The sequence below is a fragment of the Rhododendron vialii genome, chromosome 9a (genome assembly GCF_030253575.1).
Source record: "Rhododendron vialii isolate Sample 1 chromosome 9a, ASM3025357v1".
Lineage (NCBI taxonomy): Eukaryota > Viridiplantae > Streptophyta > Magnoliopsida > Ericales > Ericaceae > Rhododendron > Rhododendron vialii.
Genome location: NC_080565.1, coordinates 22,571,216 through 22,592,512, shown reverse-complemented (window position 1 = coordinate 22,592,512; position 21,297 = coordinate 22,571,216). Strand labels below are relative to the sequence as shown.

At 39.8% G+C, this 21,297-nt stretch overlaps 2 protein-coding genes across 2 annotated transcripts; both read right to left on the bottom strand.

Moving 5' to 3' along the window:
- Nucleotides 1-10,879: 10,879 nt before the first annotated feature.
- Nucleotides 10,880-12,025, bottom strand: LOC131299702 (uncharacterized). The gene is made up of 2 exons (XM_058325282.1): nt 11,881-12,025; nt 10,880-11,799 (listed from the first exon to the last, which is right to left on the bottom strand). Exons 1-2 carry the CDS (start codon nt 12,023-12,025, stop codon nt 10,880-10,882), a joined length of 1,065 nt encoding a protein of 354 aa, XP_058181265.1.
- Nucleotides 12,026-14,553: 2,528 nt separating this feature from the next.
- LOC131300854 (myb family transcription factor MOF1-like) lies at nt 14,554-20,423 on the bottom strand. Its single transcript, XM_058326862.1, has 7 exons — nt 20,166-20,423; nt 19,790-20,048; nt 19,602-19,678; nt 19,379-19,412; nt 18,699-18,855; nt 17,979-18,258; nt 14,554-15,000 (listed from the first exon to the last, which is right to left on the bottom strand). The coding sequence occupies exons 2-7, from the start codon at nt 19,914-19,916 to the stop codon at nt 14,713-14,715; spliced, it is 963 nt and encodes a 320-aa protein (XP_058182845.1). The 5' UTR covers nt 19,917-20,048; nt 20,166-20,423; the 3' UTR covers nt 14,554-14,712.
- Between the last annotated feature and the right edge of the window lie 874 nt (nt 20,424-21,297).

Genomic DNA, 21,297 nt, shown 5'->3' with positions numbered 1-21,297 from the left:
ATCCTCATCTACCTGTTAATTGGGGAAGAGGTTTTCGGTTTCCTTCTAAAATAATTATTGCTTTTTATTAGGTTTCGTATAAAAATTGTTATCACTCTCTGTGCATGTATATATTGGTGTTGAGTCTTGAGACAAGTGGTTTATCTGTATAGATGGTGGAGGGAGGGAGGGAGATACGTACAAAGGGCATCGTGGACTTGTGGTAGCTCGGATCCAGTGAGAAAGACGTGGGGTTTGTGCCTTGTGGCGGATAGCAATGGAGAAGAAAGGAAGAAAGAAAGAGGGGATGAGATGGATTCGAAGAGGTTGCCATTCTCAACTATGGGTGTAATCAAGGGGAGGAGGGATGATGGAAAGAGAGAGAAAGTGGGTTTGTTTTTGGTGAAAAGTAAGAAAAGAGAAGAACAGCAGACGGGGAAAAACTAATGAGGATATAACAGTCATTGTACAGAAATTATCATGGCACTATAAAATTTCATCGTGGCATTAGCGCCACCCTAAATAAATAATATATATATATATATATATAGTTCATTTCACATGAGGAGGTCTGCATTTTAACTAATGCGGACCTCCTCATTTTTCCTATTTTTCGATTGAAATTCGATGATCCGAGCAGCTCAATATGATCAGAACGTGATTTTAAAAATACTCGTGAGAAATTGTAAAAAAAATGACCGTGAAGGGCTTGATTTGAGCAATTTTTATTTGAACCGTTCAATAAAAAAACTGTTCGAAATTATTTAGATGAAGCCCTTTCTAGTCATTTTTTTTTTGCCGATTTCTCGCAAGTACCCTTAAAATTATGTTCTGAACAAATTGAGCGGCTCAAATCATTGAATTTTGATGGGGAAGGGGGGTCCGCATTTTAACTAAAATGAGGACCCCCCCTCATTTGAAACAACCATATATACATATATACATACACACACACAAATACACACACACACACACACCAAGCTTCTACTAAGGGCGTCTAGGCCTTCCTCTTTTCCGATCGAATTTTGATAATCCGAACTGTTCAATGTGTGCAAAACATGATTTTAAGGATACACGTTAGAAATCAGCTAAAAATATGGCCAGAAAATGCTTGATCTGAATAGTTTGTCATAAAACGCTAAATGCATTTTTATGAAAAACTGTTCTGATCAAGCCTTTTCCGATCATATTTTTTGCCGATTTCTTGCATGTACCCTTAAAATCATGTTTTAAACATATTGAACGGTTCGGATTATAAAAAATTGATCGAAAATAATGTCAAACTCATAAGGTCCTTAACTTAGCAAGTTAAGGGCGCCTTTAGTAGAATAGAAATATATATATACAGTCCGGATCCAATGAGGGATCCCTTACGGTGCGGGACTCCCCTTTTCCGATCGAATTGCGACGATCCGAGCCGCTCAAAGTGATCAGAACATGATTTTAAGGGTACTCGCGAGAAATCAGCAAAAAAAATGATCGGGAAGGGCTTGATCCGAACAGTTTTTTATTGAACGGTTCAGTAAAAAACTGCTCGAATCAAGCCCTTCCCGATCATTTTTTTTGCTGATTTCTCGCAAGTACCCTTAAAATCACGTTCTGCACACTTTGAGCGGCTCGGATTGTCGCAATTCGATCGAAAAAGGGGAATCCCGCACCGTAAGGAATCCCTCATTGGATCCGGACTGTATATATATATATATATATATATATATATATATATATATATATATATATATATCAGGGATCCTTGATTTTTCTTACAATCCAAACCCCGTGCAGAAGTCCACTTTTTCGATCAAAATTCGATGATCCGAACCGTTCAATATGTTTAAAACGTGGTTTTAAGGGTATTTTTTGCCCATTTTGATGATCTAAACCATTCATAAAAACACATTTTTTGAAAAACTGCTCAAATCAAGCCCTTTTTGATCGTATTTTTTGTCGATTTTTCACGGGTATCCATAAAAACACATTGAAAGGGTTCGCATCATCGGAAACAATGAGGTCCGGACCGTAAGAAAATAGTGGATCCCTGACTTGAAAATTTATATATATACATAGCCAGTCTTAAATGAGGGAGTCCTTATTTTAGTTAAAATGCGGACCTCCTCATTTCTCCCATTTTCCGATCGAATTTCAATGATCCGAGCCGCTCAATGTGTTCAGAACGTGATTTTAAGGGTACCCGCAAGAAATCGGCAAAAAAAATGACCGGGAAGGGCTTCATCCAAGCAGTTTTTGTTTGAACCGTTTGATAAAAAACAAACAAAAACTGCTCGGATGAAGCCCTTCCCGGTCATTTTTTTTGCTGATTTCTCGCGGGTACCCTTAAAATTACGTTCTGAACACATTGAGCGGCTCAGATCATCGAAATTCAATCGGGAAAGGGAGGTCTGCATTTTATTAAAATGAGGTGGTCCTTACGGGAGACGGACTGTGTATATATATATACACACACACACATAGTCCCCTTCTAATGAGGGATCCCTCATTTTGTTAAAATGTAGACCTCTTTTTTTGATCAAATTTCGATGATCCGAGCCATTCAATATGTTCAAAACGTGATTTTAAGGATCTCCGCAAGAAATCGATCAGCAAAACATATGCCCGGGAAATGCTTGATTTGAGCAATTTTTATTGAAATGGAAAGAGCTTGATTTGAGCAGTTTTTTCAATCGAATTTCAATAATCCGAGCCGCTCAATGTGTTTTCAAAACGTGATTTTAAGGATACCTTCGGGTAATCAGCAAAAAAAATAATCGGGAAGAGCTTGATTTGAGCAGTTTTTTATTGAATGGGAAGGGCTCAATGTGTTCAAAAGCCCTTTCCGGTCATTTTTTTTGCCAATTTCTCGCGGATACCCTTAAAATCACATTCTAAACACATTGAACTGCTCGGATTATCAAACCCGTAAACCAATGTAAATAAGTAAAGGGAGTCTGCATTTTAAGAGGTTCTCATTTGAAACTTTCCATACATATATAACACAATTTTTGACACAAGATCTCAGCTGTTAAAATCAATGGCTGAGATTAAAACACGCTATCCCCTCACTCTCCATCACCTCATATGATCCCTCCCTCTCTCCTTCCCCAACGCTATCCCCCTGTTTCTCAGAACCACTTTGGGAGTTTTTGGCCGATTTGTCCAAATTTTGTAAACGAATACCTACTTTCTGAAACGTTTTGTAAAAATATGCCATGTCAATTTACGAAGCTTGCGTGACAACAAATTCCACGCAAGCAAATAACGCATTCTGAAAATGAGTTTTGAAAAAAAAAAGGAAAAGAAAAGGCAACACCCTTATTGAAGATGCGTTATACAGCTGCCTAGAAAACCACGGAGTACTCCAAGCGGAGAATACCCGGAATCGCAGAGTTTCCAAGTCTCCATTCTAGAGTTGACACGTCATCTAATTAGAGAACTACCGTGTGCAACACTTGGACCTATAATGGGCGGAGATTATCTATACGGGCGTGTTTGATTTGAGGGATTGGAGATGGGATTGTACTCTGTAATGCCTCACATGTTTTGTTCTAATTCAATTTTTTTTCGTGTTTATTAATTTTGCGTCAAACTAGAGAATTGATTCGAGACGAATAAAAAAAGTAATTTTTTTTTTCTTTTACCAAAATATTTTGAAAAATAACCACTTTAAAAAAGAACAAAAAAAGTAAACTTTTTTTTGGCTTAGAACTAATTAGTTCTCAAAATATATGGGTAAAAGTAAAAAAAATTTACTTTTTCGATTCGTCTTGTCAAAACGAATCAATAATTCACAAATATTTGGGGCAAAATTAACAAACTCAAAAAAAAAAATGAATAAGGACAAAACATGCATTTTTTTCTAAAATTAAAAAAAAGTGTTAGCAAAATGGGGCAACTTTTATAAAAATGATACACACCCCAATAATTTTATAATCACACACAAATACTTAAACACGCACACTCATTAAAAGAGTGGGTCCACACACACTGCATACCTCCAGTGTGTGGGGCCCACCCCCTTTGTGTTGTGAATATGTGTATAAGTATTTGTGTGTGGTTGTAGCATTTTGTACACACCCACACAAGTGTGTGGACTCAACACACACTGAACATATTTAGTGTGTAAAATGGGTGTAGTTGTAGCATTATTGTATACTTTTATGGATCCCATGTTTTGAATAAGGACAAATCATGTGAGGCATTACAAAATGCTCCATCTGTTCCATATTGAGAGTCCACTACGAAAAGTCATGTCATTTTTAAAATAAAAAAATCAACTGCTTTCATGTATAATTTTTTTAAATTTTTTCGTACCAAATTAAAGTACTAATCGAGATCTTTAATACAGTGTGAAAAAATTCAAAAAATTATACACGAAAGTAGTTGATTTTTAAAATAAAAAAAAATAGTAAGAGAGAAAGTACGTGACTCTCAATATGGAACAGATTATGGGTCCAAGCGTTGCACACGCTACTTCTCTTATTAGATGACGCGTTAACTCTAGAATGGAGAAGTGGAAACTCTGGGATGTCCAGAAGTAAAACTTTATTCTGAAAACTAGGATAGTTTTCTAGGCAGCTATATAACGCATCTTCAGGGTGCGCGTTGGGTTTTTTTTTCCTTTCCAACACACGATTTCAAAATGATTTAGTTGTTTGCGTGGATTTTGTTGCCACGCAAGCTTCGTAAATTGACATCACGCATTTTGGTAATGCGCGATGGCATATTTTTACAAAACATTTTAGAAAGTGGGTATTCGTCCAATTCGTTTACAAAATTTAAATAAATCGGCCAAAAACTCCTCTCGCGACCACTTCAGCGATCACTTCTTCGGTCCCTCTCTCTCTCTCTCTCTCTCTCTCTCTCTCCCTCCTACCAGGCCCATATTTCTCCTATCCGGTTTTTATTTGGACAGTTTGTTGTACCTCATCGTTGCAATTGTTGCTTGAGTCAAGCTATGAATCAAACTCAGATTATTAGGGATTTGAACATCGTTCATCACTTTGTCGGTGGTTTTTTTTTTTTTTGGACCGTAAAAAATGGTTTCATTTATATGGTTTATTCTCAAGTACCGTTTGATGATGATCAAACCTCCCACCTGTAAAATGTAATGAGAATCGAGAACAGTAGGGGTTGGAACTGAATATTCATCCTTTTTGTCTTCTCCTTTATGATAATGACAACTAGAACCATTTCCATTAGGCTACAAAATAAAAAATTGGGCATCCAGAAATATGGGGCGGGTAGGAGAGATTTTGCCAGAAATTGGATTGCCGAAGATGGGTCTAGCTAGAAAAATGAGGTGTAGGTCAGAGTGGTTCTGACTTCTGAGAAACAGGGTGATGAATCAATTTTGTCTTCAGCTCTGACCTGGTCCTGCAACACATAGCAAGAACTCGAGTCACCGGTGTGGTGGCGTGCCAACCACCCTCCGATGCCTAAGTCAGTAGAATACTTGCTATGTGGTGAGAGAATTGAGATTCTCGATTAGGGGTTGCGTACCTTTTGTTTGAGTTCTACCGTTGTATTTATAGGCATTTTGATTGGAGGTTGAGTCCTTGTGGGACTGTATCTTGTAGACTCCGGATTACCTCTTTGAGAAATGTTGAGTCCTGCCTTAGCTAGGAATGAATGTGCGTCCCGCCTTAGCGGGGAATCCTTATCCGTCTTTGATTATGCATATCACTAGAGCTTTATGCTTATCCAATCGACGTCTTTCTTTTATCCCTTAGGACTTGGGTTTTTATTGAGAAATCTTTTAGTGAGATAAGTATATTCCGTGAACATTACTCATCTCATCTTAGCTTGGGACTAGAGCTGATCCTTAGACCTTGTGCCAGCTCCTTTTGAAGAGCGGAGCTGGCATACCCTGGGATTTTACTAGGAATACCTCATAGGGCATGTATAGCCAAAGCTAACTTCTACTCCCCAGGTCCGTGTTTCTTGTAGTGCTGACTTACTTAGGTCTACCATATTTATCAGAACTCCCCTGTTCCCAAGCTCCAGTTTTTTCCTGGAGGTCGGGAACATTGGTAAGACCTAAATGGTGGTTACCGCTCCTTTTTTTTTTTGAGAGAGCTTCAAATGTGAATGTGACTTCGTGGGACAGGTGTCAAAGTTCTTGCTATCCTAGTGTGATGAGGATTGAAGAGTGTTTCTCGGGATTAGTGCTCAGCGTTTAGGCTTCCCCGCATTCTAATTGATTCATTGCAAAGAAGCACTCGAATTTCTCCAGGCGATTCCTTTCGTACGATCTTTCTTCGTCGTCTGGTTTAGAGCCCGTCCCTTTTAGGTACGTTCTTCTTCCTCGGCTATTGTTTTTACCTTTTTAAACTGGATTCTCCTTCTAGTGTAGAGGTTTCAAGCCCTAGATGGGTTGTTCCAGGAGAGTTCATCTGTGCTAGGTTGATCGGTTTCGTTTGTATCAACCTACACTCCCCCATTATAGAAGACTTCGCTCCCTATTCCCTCGTTCTTTAAAACAGGGTTTTTCGGGACCTTTTCTATTTGTCCGTCTGTTTATACCCTATATTCTTCGTTGGTACCTTAATGTCGGAGGGTTTCGTAAATTTTTCCCCCATTTTGCACACAGAGGAGTCAACTGAGGAGGAGGAAATTTCTCTACACCGTAGGAGAGATGTTAGGGTTTTGGCTGACAAAGGCCAGTCGAGTAAAGTTAAACCCTTGTCGCCGCCTGCTTCTTAGTCGAGGGATTCCCGTAGGGCTCCCATGTTTTCTGCTTCCAACATCCCTTCTATGATCACGAATGAAGAACTAGCCATTCTTAGAGTTAGATATTCTATTCCATCATCAGTTTCCCTTAGGAAACCTTCTGAGTCTGAGAAGGCTTGTTCTACTATTGAAAATGAGACTTGTCTCTATGTTGGTGCCCTAGAAGGAGGCTTGCGCCTACCCTTCCCCACCATGGTGACGGATATCTTGAGTTTTCTTGGTCTGGCACCTGGCCAGATTGTACCCAATTCTTGGCGTCTCTTGATAGGTTGTGCAGCACTGTGGGGGGCGATGTCGGATGGGCAGAATTCTTTGACGAAAGGGCCTTTCTTGAACCAATTTTCTGTTAAGGAAACCCCAGATGGTGTTGGGTGGTATTACTTCTCAAAGAGGCCTGGTGAGGGGGAGCTAGTCGTAGAGCTCCCTACAGTGAATAAAAATTGGAAAGATAAGTTCTTCTTTGTTAGTGGTGATGGTTGGGAGTTTCCTGATTGGGAGGTTGGGACATATGTTCCTCGGATCACAAGTAGGTGGGGGGTCCCCCCATCACAAATTGTAAGCTACTTTTCTTTCAATTTTGTAATATGATATACCCAATTCATATATTTATGGATCTTTCCTTATTTTTGTAGCTAGAGCTCCTTTTCCTCTCAGTCCTGCCTCGGAAGCAGAGCTTCATCAAGCTATAAGCTACGTAGTTCATAGCTGGGAGTTACTTGTAACTCTAGAGTCGTTGGCCACCTATTTGTTGGGCCCAGAGACCACTCGTGAGGCCTTAGCACTCTCTAAAAGTAGTTTCTGTTTTTTATTTGGCATTATGCTTTTTAGCTGACTTTTATATTGCTTTCATTTCTTTCCTTTTCAGAGGAGGAAAGTGAGGACAAAGTTATGGCACCAAAAATGGACAAAACCTTGTTGGCCCAATTGAAAGCTGAGAGAGCAAAGCAATCATCTGGGGCCGTAGCTCCCAAAAGGAATAGCTCCCGTCTTCAGAAGTAGCTGAGTGTTGATAGCTTCCTGGATGCCTAACCTTTCTATCGCCCCTTCTGCTGACTTAGTGGTTGAGCTGTTTGTTGAGGAGGAAGCTGAGAAATCAAAAAGGAAGGCGAGGAGTGCAGTTGTGGGGGGTAGCTCTTCTGCCAAGAAGATGAAGGCTTCTGTTGGCCCCTGCGTGTTGGGTGACTATCAAGAGGCTCTTGAGCGTGCTTCCGGGCTGCTGAGTGCAGCTGATAAAGATTTGATGGCGGAGATGTCTCTCCAAGCCGTTGGGGAGCAAATGTTGGTTAAGTTGGCCATGGTATACCCTTTTTATCAATTTGTTGATTGATGATTTTTGTGCCTCCTTTGTTGACTTTTCCTTCTTCTTTTTTTGTAGGCCGTGGCTCGTGGCCGTCATCTTGCCTCCCAAAGCCATAGCCTGGGGAAACAGATAATCACTCTCACTGATGCCAACATGAGACTCACAAAGCAGGGTGCTCTTATGAATGAGGAACTCAAGAAGGTGACTAAAGAGCGATGCTGCCCTTAAATCGAAGAGAGGCTTGGAGGAGGAGAGGGACGTTTCCATGGCCACTGCTCGGAGTTTGGAGCAGAAGATTTCCGAATGGGACGTGGAGATGGAGAAGTATAGGACCATGAACCTGGGGATGCTAGAAAAGGTGAAGAATGCTCGCAGGGAAGCCACTGGGCTCTTCCTAAAGTCCCCTGAGTATCGTCAGGACATCACCCAGCAGTATTTTGATGGGTTTGAAGCTATGAGGAGCCGGGCAGCCTTAGCTTTTCCGAATTTGAATTTTTCCAAATTTGAAGTTGATGATGAAGAGGGGCCCTTTGGTCTTAACTGGGGACAGAAAGAGGAGGAAGAAGGCGTTGACGCGGTGTCCAAAGACATATCTATCCCGAACTCTTCAATAGTATCCCTTCTCCAAACTCCAAAAAAAGTCTCCCTTTCTCTCGAAACTCCTTCTCCAGCTGCAACACCTCCTGGCCCATCATTTGGCAATGGGCAGGCAACTGAAGTTCCAACTCCTGGCCTTTAGGTGGCCTTTTTAGAAACTTTTAACTCGATTCGGGTCTGTAACTAAACATGTTTTAGTACTTTCGCACTTTTAACTGTGTTTCTTTAGGAGTGGCTGTTTGGTTTGGCCTCGACTCCTGCTTGATTAGATGACTTTAAAACTTTTCTTGATAGTTGATGTGGATGATCTCAATGAGATCATGTTTTGGGGCCTTTTTAAGGCTGTCTCTTTTTGGATAACATGATAGGTACAGGTGCAATTTCGAATGAAATGATGCTTTCACTTTATGCTATGGCAGTTTTGTTATGCATATAAACTTTTGCCATTTCCTGTCTTTCTTTATGGTACCAAGTTTGGAAGCTAGGAATTTTATCCAGAACTTCTTGTTCTTTTTTATTGCATAATTATACTACGTCTTACTTCCCTAAGTGTGTACTTTGCTTGCGTCCAAACAAAGGGGACACTTATTTAAGCTTGGATATTTTTTCTAAGCTCCTTTTTAAATGCATAGCAGTGCTACGTCTGTGAACTTGGAAATTTTTCCTAAACTTCATTTAGTGCATAGCTGTGCCATGTCTGTGAGCTCGAATGTTTTTCCTAAGCTCCATTCTAAATGCATAGCTGTGCTATGTCTGTGAGCTTGGAAATTGGAGACACTTATTAAATTTTCCCTTTTGGATATCTGTGAGTTATGATTCCGTAGAATTGTGCCTTTGTTTTTCAAAATATGCAAGTTTGAACCGAAGGGTTCAAATCTTTGGCATTAAGTAAAACAATCGTTTCAACTGCTTGAGGTACGTGGGTAAGTAACTTCCCATTAATCTAAGCAGTTGGGGTGGCGGTTTTAACTACAACTTTGATTGTGATTATGCTAATTGGCTCAGCAAACGGTTAATGAACCGTCTAATTTGTGCTATAAATACTAATAGTTTTTAGAGATTACTCCCCATTCCATAATCAATTCTCATATTGTGATGGCGAACAACGAGCGGATCTCAAAATTGTGCCAAAAGCTGCAGCATCTGAAGGCAGCCATTGATGGGCTGTCTTCGAAGATGGAGGCCATGGCAGAATCTCTTTCTGTCATGGAGAAGATGGTCCGCATGGTGCTGATAGCCAATTGGGACCAGTTGGAGGCTTTCCGAGGGCAACCGGCTCCGCCAATTCCTTCCCCTCCAAGGGAGGGAGGTAGTAGTTAGGTTGCAACTTTATGGGTTCTACCCACAAAGTTTTTATGTAAAAAGTTGTCCACGCCCCTTAGGGTGTGGATTTATTAATAAAATTTGAATAATTTTAGTCTTCTGTTTGTCTTTTCCATATCATGCATACAGGAAAACTAAACGATCATCCTTCGTGGGGAGTTTTATTGGCCACAGGGGCTAACAACGGGAACACGTGGTTCTAATAACTTTGATGCTAGAGTTTTATTGAAAAACAAAAAGCTTCCTAAAAACAGAAATAAATTTCCTAAAGACAGAAATAAACTTTCACTACAAGCACCTACTTGTAATACTTCTTGAGGTGCTCCGCATTTCATGAATTTAGCAATTCTTTTTCCCTTAGGGTTGCGAGCCTATATGCACCAGCCTTGACGTGGTGTAAGACCTGATAAGGTCCTTCCCAATTTGGTCCAAGCTTGCCCACCTTCTTTCCAATGGGATCTACTTTCCTTAGAACTAGATCACCAGCTCGAAAATCTCTTGGCCTAATCTGTGCTTCATGGTACTTGACCATTCTTTGCTGGTAAATGGCCAATTTGGTCATTGCTGTTTCCCTTGTTTCTTCTAAGAGGTCTAGCTCAGCCCTGAGATCTTCCCGGTTTTCTTGGTGGTCAATGCTTGCGGTCTTGTAATTGAGGAGTTCAATTTCAATGGGGACTACTGCTTCAGCCCCAAATGCAAGGGAGTATGGAGTTTCTCCAGTTGCAGTTCGGGGCATTGTTCAATATGCCCATAGCACATTATAAAGCTCGTCTAGCCACACTCCTTTGGCCTCTCACAGTCTCTTCTTAATCCCCTTTTCAATGGTTCGATTAGTGACTTCCACTTGTCCATTAGCTTTTGGGTAAGCTTTGGATGCATAATGTACGTGTATTCCCTTAGAACTACAGTATGATTTAAACTGAGTATTGTCAAACTGCTTTCCATGGTCTGTTACTATCACTCGTGGTAACCAAAACGGCTAATGATTATCTTCCATAAGAAATCAATTGTAACCTCTGCTGTGATTGTGGCCAGTGCCTTAGCTTCGACCCACTTTGTAAAATAATCCACAGCTATAATGGCATGCTGGACTTGGCCTGCTGCTTTAAGGAGTGGGCCAATTAGGTCTACTCCCCATTGGGCAAACGGCCAAGGTCCCTTCATTGGAGTTAAGGTCGTGGGGGATCCATGAATGATGTTTACAAAGCGTTGGCATTTCTCACATTTTTGGACCATAGAGTTGCAATCTTTTTGCATGCTTCGCCAGTAGTATCCCAACCTAAGGAGTTTGTAGGCTAACATGCGGCTACCTTGGTGGTCCCCATATACCCCTTGGTTGACCTCTTCCATAGCCCGTATAGATTCTGCCGTGGTCAGACATCTAAGGTATGGTAATGAGAAGCTCCTTCTATACAGCATATCTCCCATCATTAGGTATTTTGCAGCCTTGATCTTGAGCTGCCTAGCTTTGTCCTTGTCGTCTGGTAAGGTCCCATTTGTTATGTACTCAACTATGGGGCCTGCCCATGAACTGTTGTAGTCAATAGCTTGAACTTGTACGTTTGGGGCAAAGATACTTGATAATTCCAAGTATCGTACTGGGGTATTCCCTGGAATAGCATCCTCCTTAGCCGTGGCCAGTTTTGCCAAATAATCAGCTTCAATGTTCTCCTCCCTTGGGATCCTGACAATACTGAAGCTTTGTAGCTTAGCAACTTGGGCCTTTACTTTATCCAAGTACTTCTGCATTACCTCTTCTTTCACAGTGTATTCTCCTAGGACTTGTCCTACAACCAACTGTGAATCACTTTTGGCTAACACATGGTTGGCACCAATGGCCTTAGCCAGTTCCAATCCAACGACAAGAGCTTCATATTCTGCCTCATTGTTAGTTGCTTTGAACTCGAACTTAAGCGCGTAGCTCAGGCGTTATCCTTTTGGGGATGTTAAGATCAGACCAGCTCCGCTTGCTTCTCTGGTTGTTGATCCATCAACCTGAAGGACCCAAGGTTTTGGTTCCTCTTTGGGTAACTCATCTGGTTCTGGATAAGTGTATTCCGCAAGGAAATCTGCAAGGACTTGTGCTTTGATGGCAATCCTCATTTGTACTCTATATCAAACTCGCCAAGCTCTATTGACCATTGAATCAAGCGGCCCGAAGTTTCTGGACAATGGAGAATCTTCCGAAGAGGTTGATCTGATAGCACCTTTATCGAATGAGCTTGAAAATACGGTCGTAGCCGTCTAGCTGCTATTACCATTGCAAAGGCTACTTTTTCAACTCTGGGATATCTCAGCTCAGCTCCTCGCAATTGCCTACTTGTATAATACACCGGTAGCTGTGTCCCTTGCTCCTCCCTGATTAGAACCGCACTAACAGCGTGGGAGGAGACAGCAAGGTACAAGTATAGGGCTTCTCCTTCTCGAGTCCTGCTAAGCAATGGCGGGGATGTCAAATATTCCTTGAGCTGGTTGAAAGCGGCTTCCTCCGTGATAGTCCATTCAAAGGCTTTTTTCAAAATCTTGAAGAATGTTTGGCACTTATCGGTTGCTCGTGAGATGAACCTGCTTAATGCTGCGACATGCCCTGTTAGTTTCTAGACCTCCTTGATATTTTGGGGTGAGCGCATGGTGAGTATAGCCTGGATTTTTTCTGGGTTTGCTTTAATGCCTCTTTGAGATACCATGAAGCCTAGAAATTTGCCTGAGGAGATTCCGAAAGCACACTTTATTGAGTTGAGCTTCATTCGGTACTTTCTGAGGACTTGAAAGGTTTCTCCCAAATCTGCTACATGGTTTTGTGCCTTGGCACTTTTAACTAGCATATCATCCACGTATACTTCTACGTTGCGCACAATCTGTTGCTTGAACATCTTGTTGATCAGCCTTTGGTATGTAGCCCCTGCGTTCTTAGGACCAAAGGGCATTACTTTGTAGCAATATAATCCCCTATCGGTTATGAACGAAGTTTTCTCTTGATCTCCTTCATGCATTCGGATTTGGTTATACCCTGAGAATGCATCCATGAAGCTGAGGAGTTCGTGGCCTGCAGTAGAATCTACTAAGGAATCAATCCTTGGTAGAGAAAAACTATCCTTTGGACATGCTTTATTTAGGTCGGTGAAATCGACACACATTCTCCATTTGCCATTGGCTTTCTTTACCATCACCACATTAGCTAACCAATCAGGGTAGAGAACTTCATGGATGGATTCCGCTTGTATGAGTGTGTCCACCTCTTTGGCTACAGCTTCGTTTCGTTCTGGAGCAAAGGTTCTTTTCTTCTGTTTAACAGGGCGCACTGTGGGATCTACGTTTAGTTTATGGGGTATGACCCTTGGGTCAATTCCCGGGATGTCCTCGTGGGACCATGCAAAGACATCTTTGTTTTTTCTTAGGAATTGCAGCAGCTCTACTTTTGTTGCTGTGCTTAATCCTGTTCCAATCCTTACTATCTTTCCCTGTTGCCCTGGCTCCAGGAGCTCTTCTACGAGCTCTTCCACATGTTCTCCGTGTTGGAGCTTCTCTTCATCTCACGTGTCGAGACTTTCTATGTTCATCGTAATGTTTGCCCCTCTAAGAGAGGTAACATAACATTCCCGTGCTGCTTTTGGGTCTCCTCCTATGCATGCAAGTCCTTCTGGTGTTGGAAACTTTATCATCAAATGATACGTGAAGATTATTGCCCCGATTTTATTCAAAGTTGTTCTCCCCGGTATTGCATTATATGCTGAAGGACAATCGACTACTATGAAGTCTATCATGCGTGTAATCTGAGCTCCTTCTTCCCCCATTGTGATTGGCAAGGCTATTTGACCAGCCGGGGTTAACAGGCGTACCTGCAAACCCAACTAGTGATGAGGTCATGGGCTTTAGCCTTTCTCGTCCAACTTTTAGTTGATCGTATGCTTGGAGGTAGAGGATGTCGGTTCAAGATGTTTAACATCCACTCATCATTTACAATATTTCCATACGTCTACACGGTTCAGAACAATTAAATTGCAAGTACCTAAGTATCTTTGAAGAAAATGAAACTTAACCTCAATGGAAGTGAGTGTTCCATGTCTGACTTTTAAAAGTTGGTCATTTTAACACCTTCCTAATCAGTGTAACAACATTGCAATTTTGGGTTTTTTATACTATAGCAAGCCAAAAAAATGACTTTGACAATGCCATTTTGACACCAGACACCAGCCCGTACTTGGTGGATTTGCTCTAACATAGTTAACAGCACACTAATGAATGATCCAAAAGGCCTAAAGGCTGAAACTTTGAAAATCAGAACCAATAGCAACCCTTTATTATCTAGTCCCTCTGTCCCAATTTTGTTATGTCTATATTAACATTTCCAAAATTTAAGAGAACATATCCTAATTACATTGACTTTTTGTCAATTTTACCATTTTACCCCTTTGACAAAATATTATAATTTTGTAAAAAAATAAAAATAATTGAACGCAAATTATGGTATTGGAGCCACATTCACGAGTCAGATAAATTGCAGTCATGGCGATTTCAAATTCAGAAACATTTTCTTCGATATCTGCTGTCTACGCAGGAAATAACCTTGAAAATTTCCATATCCATAAATATCAGAAAAGGGTGGATTAACGCATACTGATCACAAGATCTAACTAATAACACAGTTTTTTCCCATTAATATGTAGGGGTGGAAAGAATTCCGATAGTACATCCTACTATTTAAAGCCATAGATTAAATACAAAACTCAACCAGAGCAAAATAGGGATGAAATCACCCGATTAAACATATATAAACTTGTACAGTATACTTAGCTACCGCATAAAGCAATAGAGAGATCCAAGTTAATGGGGCGCTTTTCCGAGGAGGAACCAACAGAGCAGTCATTGATATAAGACCTGGAGTAAGACGAGATTGCCTCACCGATCTCACTCGTCGAATTAGAACCATTACTTATCTGGGCAGAGGGTTGGTGCAATGAGAGTGACAGTGACAATCTGCCACCACCGGCCTCTTCATCCTTCGCATGATGATTTCCAGAGTTGTTGAATTTCAAGCGCTTTGAAGATGCATGTTGTTGGCCTTCTTGCATGGCCATCTGTTATAGAAGAACATAGGAGTATGTATTATCCCGAAGACAAACTATTGCATGAAAAAAATCAACAAAAATAGCTAGAAATGAAAGCGATCCCCTTGCATTTGTTTGGGCCTTCGTTTATATTCTGTTTCTTCATCCTCCCAACAAGAACTTCTACAACATGAACTTCTAGAACCCATCTTAGTGACGCAACTTCGGCTCGTCCTATTAACTCGGCGTATCTGAAATAAGCTTCTTCCTAATTTGTTTTAACTTTGCAGATCTGGTATTCATTGAAGGACAAACCTTTGATTGTTTTAAAAGTAAACCAATTAGAAACCTAATAAAATTGTGAGCAGTTACGCAATTGGTTTTAAACCTATTACATTTGGAAATGTACATGTTTTCGTGAATACCTCAAGTAATTGTGAGTTGTGACCCAATTCATTAACCAGAAACCGAAAAACAAAAGATTGTACCTGCAGTACTCTTATACGTACCAAACTCGTAATGCACCAAAAAAACACAATGAATGACACAGGTATGTGAAAGTCGAACCAGTATCAGAACCCTTCGTATGGATTATGAAAAGAAAAATCCAAGAAATCAAATAAAAGTAGAAGATGAAGAAAAACATGTAAGAGTATTAACTTTCAGTGTATGCTCTGCAATTTGAACCAAGATCCTCTCATGTGATGATCTCTCATATAATCCCCCATATGACACAGGACTTATCACAATCCCAATTCATGATCCAAACTGTTCATTTAGTAGGTCTCATTGTTTTTAATGTATATGCAAACAAAAAAACAAAGTTGATCATAGAACGCTAAAAGCTTAATTGAATGATTTTTGACACGAGAAATACACAATCAGACTCTTCGACCATCAATTTCACTTGTGACAAAAATGATTCATTCAACTAGACACCAATGTCCAATGAAATTAATTTTTTGCAACGAAGTTAAAACACATCGAAAGTTACAAAATGATCTGTTGAGATTGTCAAATGGACCCGTAATTGGTTCCGTTTTGTGTCATGTGAGAAACTACAGGAGCGACCGTCACATGAGAGGATCTAAACCCTTGAAATTTGATGGACCTTCGGCTGCATTTGGTCGCACACTAGGCATGTGATGTTCTTAACAGAAAAGGTCATTTTTGCTAAGTGATGATAGTAGTAATTTTGAGCAAGGACAAGGGGGTGCTGCATGATGAGCCTGCTACTCTTAAATAAGGCACACTGAGGGTTACGGTATAGACGTACTGTACGGCTCTAGTAATAGCATTAAAGGCGGCCACTTTGAACTCCGAATTTCGGGATCACAAAATGAAGGGTCCCCCTCTCATCATTTATCAAATTTAAAGGACAGGACCACACAGCCTCTGAATAAGGCATACCAGTCAAACCGTAATCTCCAGTTTCCCACATGAACATGACCAGAGGATACATTTGAGCATTACAGATATGGTAGGGGGTAAATACTACAAGGGTCAAATGGAATTGGGTAAGTATCTTTCCGTCTAAATAAATGGGTTGGGCCAAGTATGGGAAGTTGGGTTTTATATAACTTTATATAAGGACTACTGATCAATTAGCTTGGGAGACAAGGTTAAGACTTACCCATCCCATTTGGGGATTCGTATTATAATGTTTTATGTTTGGATTGCGGGTACGGCTTTTGGGCCTGCGATCTGGGCTGGCTCCCTCATCAGGAGTTTGGATTGAGTGTGCGTACATGTATTTAAGAGGATACTCATATTCCTCCCTAGTCAATGTGGCAAGTGGAATTACTCTCTTACCCCTCCTTGTTTAAAAAAATGTTAACTCAAACCCGGAAACCAATGTAAATAAGTAAATTCATTTATTCTGTGTTCACCCAAAACCCAACCCACTTTATGAGATGAGTTGCTAACCTAATTTGGTAATCGCAAATCTGTCCTTAGTGGGTGGATTAAAAGAGTCCAATGAGTCATTCATTACCAGCACACCTGATTTAGTACCGCCACACCAAAATCTAGTACAAGCACACAAAAATCACTAACATGGTAACACCGGACCAGATTGTGTTAACGCTTTAACTGCACCCCAAATTTACTAACGCTACTCTCAAATTCACTAACATCACACCAAATTAACTGACATCAGACAAGCCTTTTTCATATATAAACATTTATTTGGTATGTAATTGTAAGTATAGATACATAATTGGATTAATGGACGGGTTGAGTTTCACTATAAATAAATGGGCCGGGTTTGGTATCAGTAATGATTATCCTGTAATTGCCAACCAAAAAAATGATTATCCTGTAATTAGGTTGTAAATAGGTTTAATGACCAATTAAAAAGCCCAAGCCAATTACAATCTGCCCAAGTCCATGAGATGTGTTTGGAAGCGGCATTGAGGTAGTATAGTCCTCATTTACCCAAAAAATAAAACACTAGAAGGTGTCCTCTGACGGAACAATATGCATGTATGTTTACCTGCCCAACCCAAAAAATTCAGGGAGGGGGAAGAATATAGTACAACGTTACAAAGGATAGGGGAAAAAAGGAATTTCCCTTTCTACTTACCAATCATGAGTATATATATCCACAGGTCCAAAGAGTAATATCCTACCAAATATAACCAATTTAAAAACAAACAAATAATGCCAAACAAGTTCGAATTTCAGAACATATCTCTACAAATATAATAATGCACATTTAAAGACATAAAATCACTTTTCTCAGATATCGGTGCACATTTTACTTAATAATGTTAGGATTTTCCTAAAAAAACAAAACCAGCAACCAGAAGTTTGAACTTTGTAAAACCAACAATGAATCAAGCACGATCACAAAAGCTAATAACAAGAATCTAAATAGGCCCGGCCAGCGGATGGTTGATAGAACTTCTAAGATCGCCCGACGTGTGAGTAAGCTGACTCGGATAATCGGTTATTAAAAATAAAAAAAACTGCTAACAAGAAATGGGAGGGAGGTTTTATAATTTTACCTTGAGGAAATCAGATTGTTCCACAGAACTTGCATAGCCAAAAGAATTGTTGAGGTTGTAAAAAAGATGATGGGGAATATGGGCCTGCCATCTGTAACCACCACCCTCCTCATCTCTCTCCACAGCCTCCTCCTCCTTTATTCCACTTTGCTCAGCTATAGCCTGCCTATAATCATCCAAAGAGTACGGATTTGTCACTTTCCCACTTGCCACTCTTTTGTTGCAGTATTCCACACTCTCTGATTCTTCTACTAAACCCATCTCCTTCTCGATTCGAGCTCTGAGGAAAACAAAAAGAACATCAATGCCTTTTTTGTAAATGCAAAATCCGTTTTGTATCTTGCCAAAACCTTTATTGAGATTTGGGTCTCTAAGAATATCTACAAAAGTAAATGTCTAAGGCTAAAGGGCTAAAGCCTAAACAACTACTACTACATCAATGCATGTGTAAATGCAAACCCCTTTTCGTAGGAGTAAGTCTTATTAAAAAAAAAAGACGTTTCTTGATAGTATTTGGGTTAGAGAAGAGAGAAACAAAGGATTAAAGGCCTCTCAAATCCTATGTATCGGAAATTTGGTGTACCCATATTTCAATGTGTTTTTTGCCGTTGGATTATTAAAACTTTTAAATGAGTAAAAATTTTAACTTGATCTAACGGCAGAAATGCACAAGAATAGAGGGTTTGAGCTGAGCTTGGTTAGAGGTGTAAAAAAGCTAACCTTTTAGTAGGAAGAGGACAGTTGATCATCAAGTAAGAATCCGGTTCTTCAATGTGATTTAAAGAGGGAGAGAAACCCAAACCATTTCCTTGATCCAAACACCCATCATCACTATGATCTTCATAAGATTGTTTTCTTTCTTGGCTGGAAATCCTACCTGTTGTTTGAAAGAAACCAAGGCAAAATATGAAAAATTACAAACCAAAATATGTTATTAGCAAAGAGATATGGGAGGGACTTCTCAAAAAAAAAAAATTATATATATATATATATATATATGGGAGGAGTAAATAAATATTAGGGTTGTGGGGTTCTTAAGAAATGCTAATATTAGAAGATTTATAAGGATAGTGGGGCTTCATTCTGTGCTCATCTATTTTGGCTAAGGAAACAACTTTACAGGGAATCAGACAATAAATGAAGTTGAGGAACCCAAGCTCATTTCCAAAAACATGGCAAATGAGTGATTGTATGAAACCTGTGATTTGGGTCAAGAACCAATACCAAAGAGGAAACAAAGGTTCCTAGAAGAATATTTGGTGCAATAAATACTTGTTTCTTCCTAGTGCAAACTACCAAGTAGAATTTTAATACAAAAGCAACAAAAATAAATAGTACTCCTACTACAATCCTACTACAAAAATGAACAACGTATATGGATAGGATTTAAGTTTGGATACCTTTGCTCAAATCACTCTTCATGCTCCTGTACATCTGGTTAGAGAAAACAGAACCCAAATGAGGAAATTAAAACAATTCCCACGGTTAGTATTGAAGCCCAAAGCCATATTCTTTTCTTTTTTTTGGAAAAGCGCCCAAAGCCACATTCAAAGCAAGGAATTTGAAAGAGAGAGCAGAAATTACCGGAAGGAAAAAAACAAGAGAGAGAGAGAGAGAGAGAACCTGGAGATGGCTTTTGACATGTGAAATGGTGAGTCCTCTCACATCCATCATCTGAAGAACCATCTTTGGCGTTGCTTCTACAAAATGATTAAAAAAAATATTTTTGAGATACAGAAGAATAAGATGGTAAAAGAACCATGGTCAAAGAACACAAAGGAAAGGAAATCGAGAGAGAGAGAGAGACTCACTCTCTTGGCCACCAAGCCTGTCAATGGCATCAACGAAACAGTGATGAAGATCAGGAGTCCATCTCAAACGAGGCACCTTCGATCTTACGTACTGCCTCACACTTCCATTCCTCCCACAACTACCCATCTCTCTAAACACAAGAAAATCTCCCGAAATGACCAAATGGGTACCTATTTTTAACTCTTCTCTCCAAAATACCTCTTTCTTTCCACTTTCTTCGGTTCTTGATCAAGTTTTTTCTATACCCCAAAAACCCACCTGGGGAAAATGAAAACCTTTCTATATCAGCCTCAACAACAGCCTCTTTGTTGGTTAAAGCTGCCTAGAGGGAGAGAGAGAGAGAGAGGAATAAAGATGAGTAGAAAAGGAAGAGACCAAGGGGAGGAAGCTGAAGAAGGGGGCCTGTAAATTCCTTTGGGGACTCTGATCGTCTGCGACTGGTCTACCCTCTGCAAAGAAAAATTCTCATCACGAGCTTCTGATCTTTCTCTCTCTTCTCTCTCTACGAAATCATTACAAATACTGCTGCTGCTGCTTCTGCCGCGCTGGTAGCTGCTGCTTTGACCCTTCTCTCTCTATCTTGTTTCTCTCTCTAGAATCGTAATACGCCAACGTCGTCATGATGATCACAAAATCCCATGAAGGGGTATACACTTGTAATTTTGTATACATATAAACTATTGTACAAGTATAAAGCATTGAATTCTAGTACTATTACCTTTTTTTTATTTCGTCCTTTTGTATGTCACAGTATTTTGTAATCTTTGCTTTTATGCGTAAGAAATTGCACGTATTTTATTTTTATTAGAAATAAGAAGTGATTTTCATGCTCTAGTTTTTACCTAATTAGGCGTGTAAATGATTTTTTTTCACTTGATGAAAGGGTTATGTTGTAAATAACCCGACTACGGCCACCAACCAAAGGTGTATAGACAGTGAACCGACGGTCACACGAGACTCATTTCGAGTCCCGAAAGGATGATCGCAGCAGTTCAAGAAATTTAAAAAAAAATTGAGTGGGTCTAGAAAAAATCGGCTTAATTGGATATATGTAAGTGCTCTATCTAATATTACAATTTTTCAATCAGGTTACAGGAACCTGAATCTGAATGGAAAAATTAAAAGATTGAATCGAGCACCTGCACATCCATTTAAGCTAATTTTTCACAGACTCCTTCAAAATTTTTTTAAAATTATTGAACGGCTTGGATCATCCGTGCTGGACCCGAAATAAGTCAACTATGACGGTCGGTGCACCTTGGTTGGTTCCATAGCATTTTCGAATTGTAAATGCTCGTTACAATATTACAAAAAGAGGAATGCAATCATAATAGAAACAGTGTGAAAATTAACTACCCCATAAATTCATATGAAAATTAACAAAACTAAACGTGACGGTGAACCAAAAAAATGTAAAAATTACTTGCCTACATGTATTTAGGATTGAAATAGTAACGATCACACATGACTGTAGCTAGCTAGTATATGAGAGTACGCACCCTTAGAG